The 14,555-nt window shown below is 42.4% G+C and overlaps 1 protein-coding gene across 2 annotated transcripts in view; it reads left to right on the forward strand.

The window, feature by feature from the left end:
• Positions 1 to 14,555, forward strand: part of PRDM10 (PR/SET domain 10) — a 1,088,540-nt gene that overhangs the window by 899,480 nt on the left and 174,505 nt on the right. For both annotated transcript variants that reach the window (XM_044081083.1, XM_044081084.1), the window contains one exon: positions 5,044 to 5,217. In XM_044081083.1, the coding sequence (XP_043937018.1) occupies positions 5,044 to 5,217 (174 nt within the window). The remainder of the gene's footprint in view (positions 1 to 5,043; positions 5,218 to 14,555) is intronic.

Consider the following 14,555-nt stretch of genomic DNA (forward strand, 5'->3'; position numbering starts at 1 on the left):
TGACTCAAGACAAATGGGTACAGTCCATCATTTCGAAGGTTATTCTATCCCCTTTCTTCGTTTTCCAAATCAGTCAAAAATCCCCTCCAGATGTTCCACCCGCTCAAAGGGATATAGCAGCTTTGGAAATTTCAAAACTGCTTGCAAAAAGAGCAATTCAGCCAGTGTCAGCAGACCAACAAGGATCCGGAATCTACTCAAGGTTCTTTTTAGTTCCAAAGAAAACAGGGGACTGGAGACCAATTTTGGATCTCAGTATTTTGAACAGATCAGTCAAGAAAACAAGATTGGATGGTCACGCTGCAATCCATTCTTCCCCTATTGGGAAAAGGAAAGTGGATGTGCCCTATAGACCTTCAGGGTCGCTACTATCACATAAAAATGAACAGACGCTCCAGAAGATTCCTCCGCTTCAGGCTGGGAACCAGTCATTTTCAATTCAGGGCCCTGCCCTTTGGTCTCACCACTGCCCCGGTGTTTACCAAATGCATGGCAGTGGTAGCTTCTCACCTGAGGCGACAAGGATTCCAGGTGTTTCCATATTTGGACGACTGGCTTCTCACAGCTCCCACCAAGCATCTCCTTCTAATGGCCAGAGATTATACTTTTCGCGTTTGTCAAAACTGGGTATTTCAATAAATTGCGAAAAGTCTGTTTTGTCGCCTTGTCGTATTACCTACATAGGCAAATTTAAATACTATAAACATGTCTGCAACGCTAACGAACCAAAGGATATCAGACATTCAAAATTGGTGTCACTTCTTCTCAACAACAGAGCCAAAGCCAGGTTAGTTCTAAAGGTGTTGGGAATCATGGCAGCGCCATACCTCTCCTCCCATTGGCCAGATACCACATGCGGATCCTTCAGTGGATGCTTTTTCTCAATGGTCATACCAGGAACTTCCAATGTCTCACACCATTATGATCACGCAAGCGTGCAAAAGCATCTCATGTGGTGGATGTCTTCCCCAGCTCCTGTTGGGAAGACCATTTGTTCCACCTCCTCCGGTTGCTACTCTGACAGCGGATGCCTCCCTGATCGGGTGGGGGGCATTATCAGGGCAGGACAGTCCAGGGCACATGGCAACCAAGCGAATGCCACTTGCACATAAATGTTCTGGAGATGAGAGCAGTGCTTTTAGTGTTGCAAGCCCTTCAAGACTCTCTTCCCTTGGGAGCGATTGCAATCCAGACAGACAATATGTCTGTAGTGTGGTACATCAACAAACAAGGCGGAACCAGATCATACCCCTGTGTCGAGAAGCACTCAGACTGTGGCAATGGGCGATTTCTTCTCAGCGTTTTCTGATAGCAACGCACATCCCGGAAGTCCAATCACATTGCGGACAAGTTGAGCAGAGCTATACTCATGCCTCACGAGTGGTCTCTGAAAGACTCTGTAGTGAGAGAGATATTTCTCAAGTGGGGTCAGCCTTGCTGCGATCTTTTTGCTACTCCCCAAAACAGCAAGTGCAGAGAATACTTCACTCTTTTCCCTTTACCAGGCCAACCCAGCAGGGACGCTCTAGTCCAAGTTTGGCCCCGGGACTTCTGTATGCATTTCCTCCTTTCCCACTGATCTCTCAAGTAATACAGAAAGCTATCGCTCAGAAGGCCTCATTGATCCTCATTGCTCCTTACTGGCCTCGACAAGTGTGGTTCCCCTTTCTACATCGATTTCTTTTGAGCGACCGTGGAATCTGGACCTAGTTCAGATCTTTTGATCCATCAGTCGGGTCAGTTTCATCGCTCCCTCCCTCTCTGAACCTCACTGCTTGGTTCCTCCAGTTCCAACCGTAGCCAGGCTTCCTCAATTATCTCACTCTGTTAGAGATATATTGATAGCTTCCCATAAATCTTCCACTCGAAGATTTATTTGAGTAAGTGGAAGCGCTTCTCATATTGGGCACAAGGAAAGGACATAGATCCTTTCACCGCTTCCATCCAACTAGTCCTTGATTTTCTAGCTGAACTCTTCCATGCAGGTTCATCTCCATCTACTCTTAAGGTTCAATTGGCAGCTATTTCTAATTTCCATGTGGGTATTTCTGAATCTGCCCTAATGTCCCACAAACTCTGCAAAGCCTTTTTGAAAGGAGTTTTTCTTCTCAGACCTCCTATAAGAAATCCTCCTTCTCCTTGGGACCTAAATTTAGTTCTTGCTTCTTTGATTCTTTCCCCTTTCGAACCTGCAGCTTCATGTTCCTTGAAGTTATTATCATGGAAAACTCTCTTTCTGGTGGCTATCACATCAGCTAGAAGAATTTCAGAACTTCAAGCACTCAGTTGTCGTTCTCCTTATCTTTTGTTCCATAAGGACAGAGTTTCCTTCTGAACTAACCGTCCTTTTGCCTAAGGTGGTTTCAACATCAAATCTAAACCAAAGCATTGACCTCCTGTCTTTTTCCCAGAGTATTCAAATAGGTCTGAACAAAATTACATTGCCTGGATGTTCATCGTCAATTAAGGTACTACTTGGACAGGACGAAACAATTCAGAAAATCTGATCAGCTGTTTGTCTCCTATCACGGAAAGCAGAAAAGGACTTCCAGTTTCAAAGGTATCATTATCCAGATGGCTAACATCTCTGATTACCCTTGTTTATGAGATTAGACACCAAAACTGCCTAATAAACCTAAAGCCCATTCCACCAGAGCTTTGGCTACTTCTCTAGCCTTCCAAGACAGACTGCCTATTGACACCATTTGTGCAGCGGCTACTTGGGCTACTCCTCACACTTTTATTTCCCATTATAAGTTGGATTTAGCTTCTAGGCATAGAGCTAATTTTGGTTCCACTGTTCTCAGGAGTCTGTTCCGTTAGGCCACCCGGGACAAGGTGCTAGGGACGCGGTCCCATCCAGCAAGAATGAAGGCGAGATAGACAACTTAACATATAGAAGTTATGTTCTTACCATAACGTTCCATGTTAGTTGTCTTCTTCTCCTTCTTCTTCCCCACCCTCCTTCCCCTGGCCTGGACAGACCTAGAGGAGTTGTGATCGTGACCTCTCTTTCTACCACCTCTTTCTTAGTCATATGCTATTATGCATATTTCTTATTTCAGGATATAGGTCACCCCTTTTCTTCCTGCTGTTAGAGGTGGATTCTGTTTTACAGTTATACTGTTATTGATATAAGCTGGGTTAGCTTACAAACGAGATCTGAGGTAACTCTCGCCTAGCATTGTGGGATATAAGGGGAGCCTCGAGCCGGTGGAACCAACTCTCGAGCTTTTAGAGTGGCGTGAGCCGAGGTCGGCTCCGAACCCATCCAGCAAGAAGAAGGCGAGAAGAAGACAACTAACATGGAACGTTATGGTAAGAACATAACTTCTATTTTTAGCTGATGTCTTGAGAAGGGTTGTATCTGTAGATAACCATGTCATCAATATAAAGGTGGAGTTGTAGATTAGGTAGGTCATGGGGCAATTTATTTATTCAAATGTTCCTGTTCTTTTTGAGGATGTCTTAATAAGTTACAAATAATAAATTAATAAGATACCTTTGTATTTATTATTGATTTATTTGGAATTTTGTTTCAACATTACAGTTAACTTGTCCTGTTTTGCTGGTATTTTCAGCACTGAAGGGATGTATTTTTTCTCAGTTGGGGTGCATTTTATTTACTGTGACAGTATATCTGGAGAGGGTAGTGGGTAGTTCACACTTTATTTGGGTACATTTGTTTTTTTTTTTGTTTTTTTCCTTATGCTTCCCACCGTATGCAGCATGTGAACCTAACATGGCTTATCTGATTGTCACAGTTTCACTGTCTGTGGTACCCCCCCCCCAATAAAAAAACTGTCATCTCACCGTTAGCGTAGTCTTTTAATCTAATAGATTCATTAGTTTTTCCTGTCAGCAGAGCCTTGGTAACTTTCAAGTACTTAAACATAGGAGCAGAGGAGTCTGTGCAGTCAGGAGGAATGCGATTTGCTTGAGTCACAGTTCCTCTTGTCTCGGACACTATGTGCAATGGATGCCACCTCACATCTGCTTTGTGTAGTGGATGTGAACAGACATGTCCTGAGACACTAACCGTGACTCAGCACATTCTGCCATGCTTTGCCAGATATAGAAGAGTGCCTTGGCTAATAGCCTCCCTGTCTCGTCACTTACCAGCAATGCTTGTGATCCACATTTCTCCCTATTGAACAAGATCAAGCCATTGACCATGAGTTGCTTCTCATCCCTTTTTTATCCTTCCTACAGTCAGGGCTTGTGCTACAACATTAGTCGTCAGAGGTTTTGGTGGATGCCTTGTCATAGTGTAAGGGGACTGGCCATGGGATCAGAAATTTTCATGAAGTTTATTGTTGTAGTGGATAGAAATATTGGTAGTAGGCATACTTCTCAATGTCTTTCCTCAAGAATTCTGGACAATTCCAAAAATAATGGAGGGGGGGGCAAAGGTCCAAAATCGCAGGCAATGGGCATACCTCTTGACTACTTTGCTCAAGAATTTTGGGCAAAGCCAAAAATAATGGGTGGGCAAAGGTCCAAAATCATGGGCAGTTTTTTTAAATGAATGAATAATATTTAAAGTTAGTAGAACAACAGGTTTGTATGAACATGTATTTTCTGAAAAATAAGAAATTTGAAACTCCGTTTGGCACTGTTTAACTGTAATCCTCGATTTACCAGAAAATAAAAACTTTTATGAGGATCAGGGCAAAAATATCAGGCAAAATCAGAAACATGCTGCAAAATCAGAAATATCTGAGAGGTATGCTAGTAGGATTATTTTTGTGGTAGTAGATGTTAGTGTAATAGTGTAGATAATAATTGGCAGTGCAGGGGATCAAGGCTATGATCTGAGCAAGTGGCTTAACCAAACAGTGTTCCTCGATTGCCTGGTGAAGAGGGATACTTGTGTCCACTGGGCTTACCCAAGTCACCTAACATTGCTTCTTGATTGGCCCTGAGGAGGGACCAGTTTAATAAATTGAAAATATTTGGACTTTGTGAGGTAGGTCTCTTTGAACTTGAAACTTTTGTTACAGTTGTTACTGATTATACTAACACTGACTTGTTTTTATTCAGACAACAGATCTGCTGACACAAGCAATGACTGAGCTGTCCCAGACTCTCACAACAGACTACCGCACCACTCAAGGAGATTATCAGCGAATTCAGTATATTCCAGTGTCCCAGTCTACAGCAGGAGGTATTCAGCAACCGCAGCACATTCAGCTCCAGGTGGTCCAAGTAGCACAGGTATGTTAGCCATAAGTATAGCCTAATTCAAGGACACCTGAAATGAGATGTCAGATGGTGCAGGTGAACAATTCATATGCGTTACAGTTTAAAAGAGTTATGAGGCCTGGAGGCTCAAGTAGGGAATTCACAAATGTAACCTAATTCCAGGGACACATGAGATTGCAGGGTCGGGTAGCATAATAGCACAATTTATAAGTATAGTTTAATTCTTGGAGACCTGAAGTATGAGACTAGGAGGCAGAAAGACACAAATAATATAACCTCATTCTGTGAACCCTAAGATATAAGGTCAGGTGGCATTACATGCACAGCTCGCAGATTAAAATTAACTCAGTGATACCTGAGATGAGAAGCCAGGTGGTATAGGTAAACAAGTTGTACATTATCTAACAAAATGAGCTGTGAGGCTTGGTGGCAGAGGAAAGGAACTCATAAATGTAATCAAAAATGCAGGAATTTGTGAGGTCTATGACCTAACTGCACAACTTCTAAATGTAACCTCACTCAGGGGAAACCTGAGATTTAATGCCATGTAGTATCTGTATATAATTCACAAGTTCAACCTAGCTTAGAGAGACCTGAGGTGTGAAGTCATTTGTCACAGGTATACACTTCATAAAGGTGGTCAATCAGGTGGAGATCTGATAAGTGAGGTCAAATACCACATCTCTTGCATATCAGGTTTTGGGTAGTGCAAGATTATTTAATCAGGACAGTGGCTGCCAGGAGTGTCAAGACCTAATTGAAAAAAATCTCTCCCAACATTAGTATGACAGCTCAGAAAGTTACCAGATTTCTTTTTTCTTTTATTTTTTTCCCCACTACTGCCTTTCATTCTTACTGGACCAGCAGCCAGGCACCTGTCCATGCCAGGTCTACCAGCTGCTGAACTCCAACCCCCAGACTTTCAGTCTGATGGTTGTGCTGGGGCTGGTCACTGAACAAGGTAACTGGGGGCTTGGCACATCTGTCAGCAGGAGGGTAGATTTTTTTACTTGTGCCCTACCCACTGCCCCCCTTCTCTCATGCAGTTCCATGGTTTAGTCTTTGGATGTGATGTGCGCATGTAGTGCAGATGTATGGCATTTCTCCCCATCTGCGTAGTAGCTCAGCCTTGTCTCAATTCTTAATCCCTCCTTGTAGGCATGCCTACTTTTAGTGCCGCCCCCAGCCTCCACTAGGGATTGACACTGTGGATTCCCATGGATCCATCCATCCACCACAGAATGATAAAGCCTATCCCACCCTCCCTTGCTGCTCCGTCAGTTGCCCAAACTATTAATTGATCCTGAGTCACCTGAGCCGTAGTCAGGGCTTTATCCCTGTATGCTACTGGAGCAGCTAAAGTTACCAGATTTCTTGATCTAGACCTTGCTTCTTATTAGCACAGCTTAGGCTCCTTTCCCTATAGAGTCCATCATCATGCCAGTGTGTTTAGGTGGGTTACTTACATAAGAGAAGGAATAATGGCAGGACTTATGAGTTTCGCATCTGTGAAGTATGAAGAAGAAAGGGATGTAGTGGCCGGCAAGAAACAGATAAAATTAGTTTAGCTTGCTTTACGGGGATTTAAGGCATCTGATTGCATTTTTGTACAAGTACATACAGAGGGACTATGGCAGGTGACAGAAGGGATACAAATCTTTGTTGAAATTTGAAGCATGTGTTGTGAACTTCAGGAGATTAATTGTTAATTCATAACTGGAATAATCATGCTTTATTGCCCGATTTTGTAATTTGCTGTCGGGCCAGCACAAATGATTGAAGCAATATTTATTGAAACAGAATTTACTAAATATGTTTGCAGGACTAGCCAATTGCTCCTGTGTTGAAGTGCAGCTTGCTCAAAGATGCTGCGACCTTGGGGGTAGGTTATATTTAGTTGGGAGCATAGGGGTAACTCTGTTCGCACACACACACACTCACTCACACACACACACACACACACACACACACACACACACACACACACACACAACTCATCAACTCTCCACCCAAGTGCACACAGAAAGTGTTTCAGTAAATCACAATTCTGCAACATATGTTCTGTGAGTGATATTGTCATGGAACTGTATTTGAGCCATGAATCAGGATCCCTGTGTTATAACTTTCTGATGTACATATCACATTCTCCGAAAAATTTGGGTGAAATCTTTTATGGGAGTACAGTGGAGTAGGAGAAGATAGCATAGCTTAGCAATAATTACATACAGTTGAGCAGTTAAGACTTCATTTCAAATCTTTAAAAGGAAAAATTAAGAGTAATAAGTAATTAATTGTGCCGGTAAATACTGCAGTTATTTCATGAAGCAGGTAAGTAGAGTATCCCAGTGTCCATTTTTAAGATACAACCCAGAGCTAGGAGCATATTATAAAAATAAGACAGATATATAAATGGTAAGCAGTATGCATAGCATAGCATAAAACAGCAGATAAACTGACAATTTAAGAAGGAACTGTTCGAGCAGCTGAAATTGTCCATCAATTTATTATGGATTCCACAATTGCAAGAAACATGACAGATGCAGAAAAGTTTTACTGCAGTAGCTTTGCCTTACAGATTACATTTGTTCACATGTGTAAATAACAGTCTGAAGCTCCTAAAACATTAACATGGGTTTTGAGGAAAGCTGTTGTGTATGTGCTTTATTTCAGCTCTCAGCCATTGCTTACCCAAGTGTTATAGCTAGATTAGTGCTACTAAAGAAAAGAAAGTGAGTTATTTTTGAAAACTGTGATTTTATTTTATATGCTGGAGCCCAATAACAGTTCATTGAGCAGCCCCGCAGCTTATAACGCAGTAGGCACCCTTACTACTTTTATATGGTTGTGCATCCTTATTCCCAGGAATGTACAAATTCTTATATTCCAGAAAGGAGTGGTATGTCTTTTAAGTATGCAGTTGTCTTGCTTTAGGTTGTGACACTTGCAAGTGAAAATAGTCATTACATTATAATTATTTTCATTTTAACAGAAAGTGCATCTCGTGCTCTTGCACAGTGGTGCTTGTGCTGCACACCCATAACTCTATATACAATTAAAATATAACTGGGTCACGTTTGGCTGATTTGTATTAGACACCTTATCATAACACACATGCAAGGTGTACATTGTTTCTCATCTAAGTGAGACAACTCACTGTGATGTATTTGTGCTGTGCCTGGAGAAAAGTGAAAGGTGTTGGTTTGCATCTTATGTTGTATCTCGTGGTATTCTGTTCTGTAAGACAAAGCATTTCATATAAAGAGAAAAGTGCTTTATAAAAAGTTATGTTTGTAGTAGAGGGAACCACCTCTAACACTTTAAAATTAATTGCTGAGCATTGGATAGGAATAAGACAGGCATTTTTAAAGCAAAAGTAACTATACTTGAGTGTGATGATGATGCTGTCTGAACATATACTGTGCGAAATTGGTGGGGAAACTATTCTCACAAAATCTTTAATTTTCACTTCTTCTTTACTTGTTCATGCCGCTGCTGATTCTGCATATGATTTTTGTGTAGTATCACTGTAGTAATGTATTAGAAGCAATTACTTTTTAACTAGTTTTGCTGCCAGGATGTATTTTATCTGATTAGAACTACTTACTTTGAGTTAACAGATATTACACACACGGTAGAAATAATGCTGGTGCCTGATCTGACTAGTGGGAGATTTCATCTGGTCTATTTCTAACATAGTTGCCCAGTAGAAGTGATCATCTCAAAACATGGGTAAATTGATGTGCACTGTAGAATAGCATAACACTGTACTCGTCCATCTCCAGACTTTATGGCCTACAACAGAGATGGTATGCAACAGCTTCCCTAAAGATTGCTGCTATGTAGGGAACGCAAAGGAGCTTCAGTACCAAAGCTCATTGTTAACATGGCTGCCTCTGACACAATGATTTGCAGATGGGATGCAATGTACAGGAACATCTAAGGTGGCTTTGACTGCTTGTTCATAGGTTCATAGATGTGTACTAGGCTAGTGGCCCTGGAGCCTTTACAAGCATAGCCCATAGAAGTGCCCTGGCATTGTGCCGCCCGACTTTAGTTCTCAGTGCCTTTATCAAGTAGGGTAATGGAGTGATCCCTGGGGTGAACTTTCTATTACCCATCCACTCATCAAGATTTTTCTTGAAGAGGGACAGCGAGGTGCTCTGCTTGACATGTATGAGAAGTCTATTCCGGAACATGGGCAGTCTCTGCGTGAGGAATCTGTCCCCTCCAGCATGTTCTGTTGATTGTGGTAATGAGGTTGAGGTCTCTGCAGCGTGTGGTGCAGAGGGGCTGGGATTTCTTTAGGTGTTGCATTTCTAACAGAGCTGGGTCAGACATGGCTTTTTAAGTTGAGCAGAGATCGCCTCTAAGTAGATGATATGAGACAGAGAATAGCTGGAGTCTTTTAAGTCTGTGTACAACATTTGTATAATGCCTAGGATCTTCTTTGTGAGGTACTTCTGTGGCCTCTCCAGCTGTTGCAGGTGTCTAGTGATGTACATGCTAAATGGGGAATTATACTCTATGATTGGTCTAATGAGGGAAGAGTAGAGAGAGATGATGACCTCTTTCTTTCTGGATGCAAAACCCTTGGTAATGAGATGCGCCACATAGAAGGACATTCTCACCACAGTGGCAGTGTGATGGTCGAAGGAGAGGTTGCTGTCATCCTGCGTCCCAGATCTCTTATAATGCCTTCAGTGTTCAGTGGGCTTCCATTGATGTGGTAATTAGTGGGAACTGAGTTTTTACCAAAGGGGATGATGACGCATTTTTTGGCGTTAAGCTTAAGGCCATGGTTTCAACACCAGTCATTGGTCTCAGTGAGGCCTTGCTGTAGGATGTCTGCATCACTTGGGGAGTTAATGATGGCTCCCAGCTTGCAGTCGTCTGCAGACTTGGTCAGCCAGAGTCTCTTTGTGTTGGCCTGGACTTCTGAGAAGTAGATGCTGAACAGGAGAGGACCCAGGACCGATCCCTGTGGGACTCCACTTGTGACTGGTCGGCAGTCTGACTTGGAGTCCGCTACTTTCACACTGTGTGTTCTGTCTGTGAGCCAGTTTGCAACCCACCTAGTGATTTAGGGGTTGATGCCTAGTTTGGTGAGTTTATCAATAATTCCTGCGTGAGGAATGGTATGAAAGGCCTTGGCCAGATCGAGGAAGGCTGTATGGCACTGCCTTACCTTCATCCACAGCCCTGGTGACTGACTTAAAGAAGTCAACCAGGTTGAGCAGGCATGATCTCCCTTTCACAAAGCCAAACTGCGTGGGGTGTAGAGTTTGTTAATCAGGTCCATATCTTTGTTAATCAGGTCCATAATGATTCACTCTATAGCATTACATATCAGACTCGACAGACTAATGGGGCGATAATTCCCAGGGTCTGTAGTCGCTCCCCCTTTATGGAGAGGGATGACTGTAGCAATGCGCCATTCAATAGGGACAAAGCCTGAGGTGAGGCTGTGACTTAACAGGGTACACAGATGTGATGCCAGTTTGCTTTGTAGTTCATGTAGAACACAGCCAGGGATATTATCGAGACCCATGGAAACTGTATTCTTGGCCTTGGACAATACAGCTTTAACCTGTGCTGCAATAATGCTGGGTGCCTGGCATTCTTCCGGTATTGTGATTGGCCCTTTGGTGGGGGGGGGTAAAGTTGGCACTGAATCTGTTGGCCAGTATGTTGGCAATATCTGTTGGCTGAGTATAGGAGGTGCCATTGTGCAGTAACTCAGAGCAAATCTGGGTATTGTCATGGAGGTTGTTGATATAGCTATAAAATGCTTTGTGAGTGTTTTTAGTGTCTGCCGCAATTCTGCCTTCATAGCTGACTTTAGAGGATTTGATGATGGATCTCAACTTTTTGTTGAGGCTAATAAGGGAGTTTTTCCAGTCTTGGGACTTTACCTTTTTTTGCAGCAGTTTCTTCCTTCTGTTGTAGAGTTTAATAATGGCAGGGGACCACCATATTGGCTTCCTTTTTTAGGAGGAGAGCATCTTAGTTCTGTTGGGTATGGCTAGTTCCATGCATTTATGTACATGTTCGTACAGTGCATTGATGTATGATTCGGCAGTCACGGAGCTATTTTCCATTGGCATGGGTGCCATGAAGTTAGCTACTTCTGTTTTTAGGAGTCCAAAGTCAGCTTTGGAAAAGTGTTTGAAGGTGGTTACCTTTGCAGGGAGTGTGGGGAGATGTGGATTTCCATGGTGATTAGTTTATGGTTGGATGTGACCAGGATGGGATTGACTATTAGTGTAGAGCAACAGTCACCCATGTTAGTAATCAGATCAAGGATGTTGCTTCCTCTAGTGGGGCTCAGAATGAGCTGGCCCAGGGCATTGGAATTGATGAATTCCAGGAAGCATTGGGCCAGTGTATAGATGTTTGAGTAGTTTTCCCAGTTGACGGAGGGGTAGTTGAAGTCTGCTGGTAAGAGAGTGTTGGGTTGGACCTTGATAGATTCCAGGGTGCTTAGGAATGTGGAGTGAGAGTCCAGGGACATAGTTGGGGACCTGTAGCATGTTAAGACTTGGATCGCTGTCTTACCCAATGTTAGTTGTACCTGAAGTATCTCAGATGCGTTATGCTGGGCTACTAGTCTGGAGGTGTGCATATCTTTTATGAATATGGAGACACCACCACCTTTGGAGCTTCGGTCCATGTTTTGGAGCCGAAAGATGTGGAATGAGTTATAGCCTGGTAGCGCAGGGGTGCTTTCTGCCTCTTTAAACCAGGTCTCCAGTACAGCACAAATGTCAATGTTCTCCATTTTGAGTAGTGCTTTGAGCAAGTGCATCTTGAGATTTAGACTTCTAGCATTGAGCAGCATGTCCCTCGGACTGCCTTTATTTATATCTATTATGGTGGTAATTTGGTCTTTGGAACACCACCTAAAAAGGCACTATAGGGCTGTCAAGAGCCTTAGCCAGTACCCTGAAACCCAGGGGTGACAGATGCAGGCCATCTCTGGAAAAGCATAGAGGTCTGTCAATCATATCATCCCAAGCAGACAGATACTGGATCCCCGTAGAATGACACCAGAAACATAGCCAATTGTTGAAGTCAATCATTTTTTGTATGTACTGTTGTATCATTCTGGGTGATGGTAGGATAGTGCTCAGGGCTAGTGTCATACCTGCCTGGGCCGCATAATCCGAGAGCTCCACCATGTCTCTTTTCATGTAGTCCAGGGAGGTGGGTTTCAGGTCATTCACACCCACATGGACAATGATAGAGTCGTACTTGTTGTGGAGTGACCTGAGTGCGTGTGTTATCTGTCATATTCTGGCACCTGTAGACAGCTGACTGTTACCTTCTCCTTATTTAACCTAGTGAGTGGGACATCTTTGTGTCTCACTGTTGAGTCACGTATGATTAGTGTATTGGGCAAGGTGTTTAGCTTTAGGGGCTTAGGTTGAGGGGCACACTGTGGAGGTGAACTGTGTGTCCCGTGGTTTGTGCTGTGTTGTGGTGAACGAGTGCATTTCTGTCTTGGAGGTCTCTGCTGTTTGGGTAAATTTCTATTGAGAGCATCTGCGACAGTGAGTGTGTGGTTTGTGTTTTTATGTGAGAGCTGTGATGGTGGATGTTCTGGAGGACTATCTGTTCCATGTGGGTGTGGTGCAGGTGTTGACCTTCTCATCTTGACCAGCTAGACCAGTCTTGGCTGGAGAGTGCATAGCTTCCAATTTGGTAATATAAGTGCATCTCTCACAAGTCTGAGTGTTAGGAGGTAAGAGAAGATGGTTGTCTGTGTACATGAAGCAGTTGCTACACTGCCCCAGAATGCCCAAGTGCACTAGGTTTATAGGAGAAAGCACAGGGAACTGCCCTTTAATTATGCCAGGAGGGGTGGTCATAACTACTAAGTACTGGAGCTATTTCCATGAAGAACTAGTGATGATGGCACTTAGGTGTGCTACAATAATTGCTACAAAACCTGTTCAAGTGCAAAGCGATTAGGCTGTTAGTGCAAGAGAGAAAGAAGTAGCAAGATCTAAGGAAAAAACTGATGAGCAGACTTTCTGGCATCAGTGATAGTTTACCTCAGCTGGGAACCACTGCATGGAGCTTAAACAAGTGCAAACCAGCGCAAACGCAGGCTTTTAAACAAGAAAGCTGAAAGGGATGGAAAAACTGCTCAAACAGCCAATAAACTACAATTTCTGGGTCAGAAACAACTCCTCTACTGGTAGGCTACCTAGTGCTTATCACTTCTGCTGATAAGCTAGAAGGCTTCACTCCAACACAGAAAGGCTTGGGGGGGTGCTCAGAAGCTTACAAACAGTCCTGGATACAGCATATCTGTATCTGGATTAGACTAGTTACAGGAAAGGCAGAAAACAAGCTTAAAACTTTTTTTTTTACAAAAAGTAGGTAAAACAGCAGTAAAAACAATTCAAATGCAGTGCAAGCTAACACGCTTGAGTGTGTAGCAATATTAAAGCAAATACAGTGTAAATAAACAATTAAATTAAAAATGACTAAAAAAAAACAAGTGCAGAAAGTAGTACATTAGGATAAAATCAAGATGGAGGCACTTAGAGTATCAGAAAACAATGCCAGCAAACATATAAATAATTCAGTCAAGCAAAAATTAAGACAGTACAGATTTCTTGACAGCTAAAAAGTTCCAAAAAATATACTTGTCAGCTTTATATTTCCAGATTGTTTGAGAAGCACACTCAGTCAGAACACAAGGAGATTCTAGCAATGGTAGATTTTGATTCTAGCAGTGTTTTTTTTTGTAAAGTGGAAAGGGAGAAGGGAGGAACAAAAGATAATTCAATGTTAAGAAACTAAGCGGTTTGGCCTTCTCAAATATTCTCTCTGTATTAGGTAGAATGAGCTAATGACACTAGACTGGGAGGAGTGTCCCAGATCAAATTTACAGTATGGGTGAGCAACTGCAAAGACACCAATAGGAAGGGAGGGTGGAAAACTATACTACAGCTACTATCTACACTATTTTAGGCAGAAAATACTACATAAATGTTTATCACAGCAGAAAAACAGCAGTGAGCCACTAAATGAAAGTTTTAAACAGATAAAGGAGCAAGGAGACTCTAGAGAAGGCTTTTAACTGCAAACAAAATCAGTTATATAATACACTCCTTGGCAGAAAAAATCAGAATAAACAAACAGATGCTTAACAATTGGAGAAAATTTCCAGTTAATACCTTTCACACAGTGAAACTAGCAAAAAAAAGCTTTACAAACAGTGTGATAGTAAAAGCCTTATTTATCAGACCCTACAAGGCAGACAATTTTAGTACAACCGTGCAGATTAGTTTATAACAATAAAATACAGTAAAAAGTATGCAGCAGACAATAAAAATTGA

This window comes from Protopterus annectens, chromosome 8.part0 (assembly GCF_019279795.1).
Source record: "Protopterus annectens isolate FY-2018-M chromosome 8.part0, PAN1.0, whole genome shotgun sequence".
NCBI lineage: Eukaryota > Metazoa > Chordata > Ceratodontiformes > Protopteridae > Protopterus > Protopterus annectens.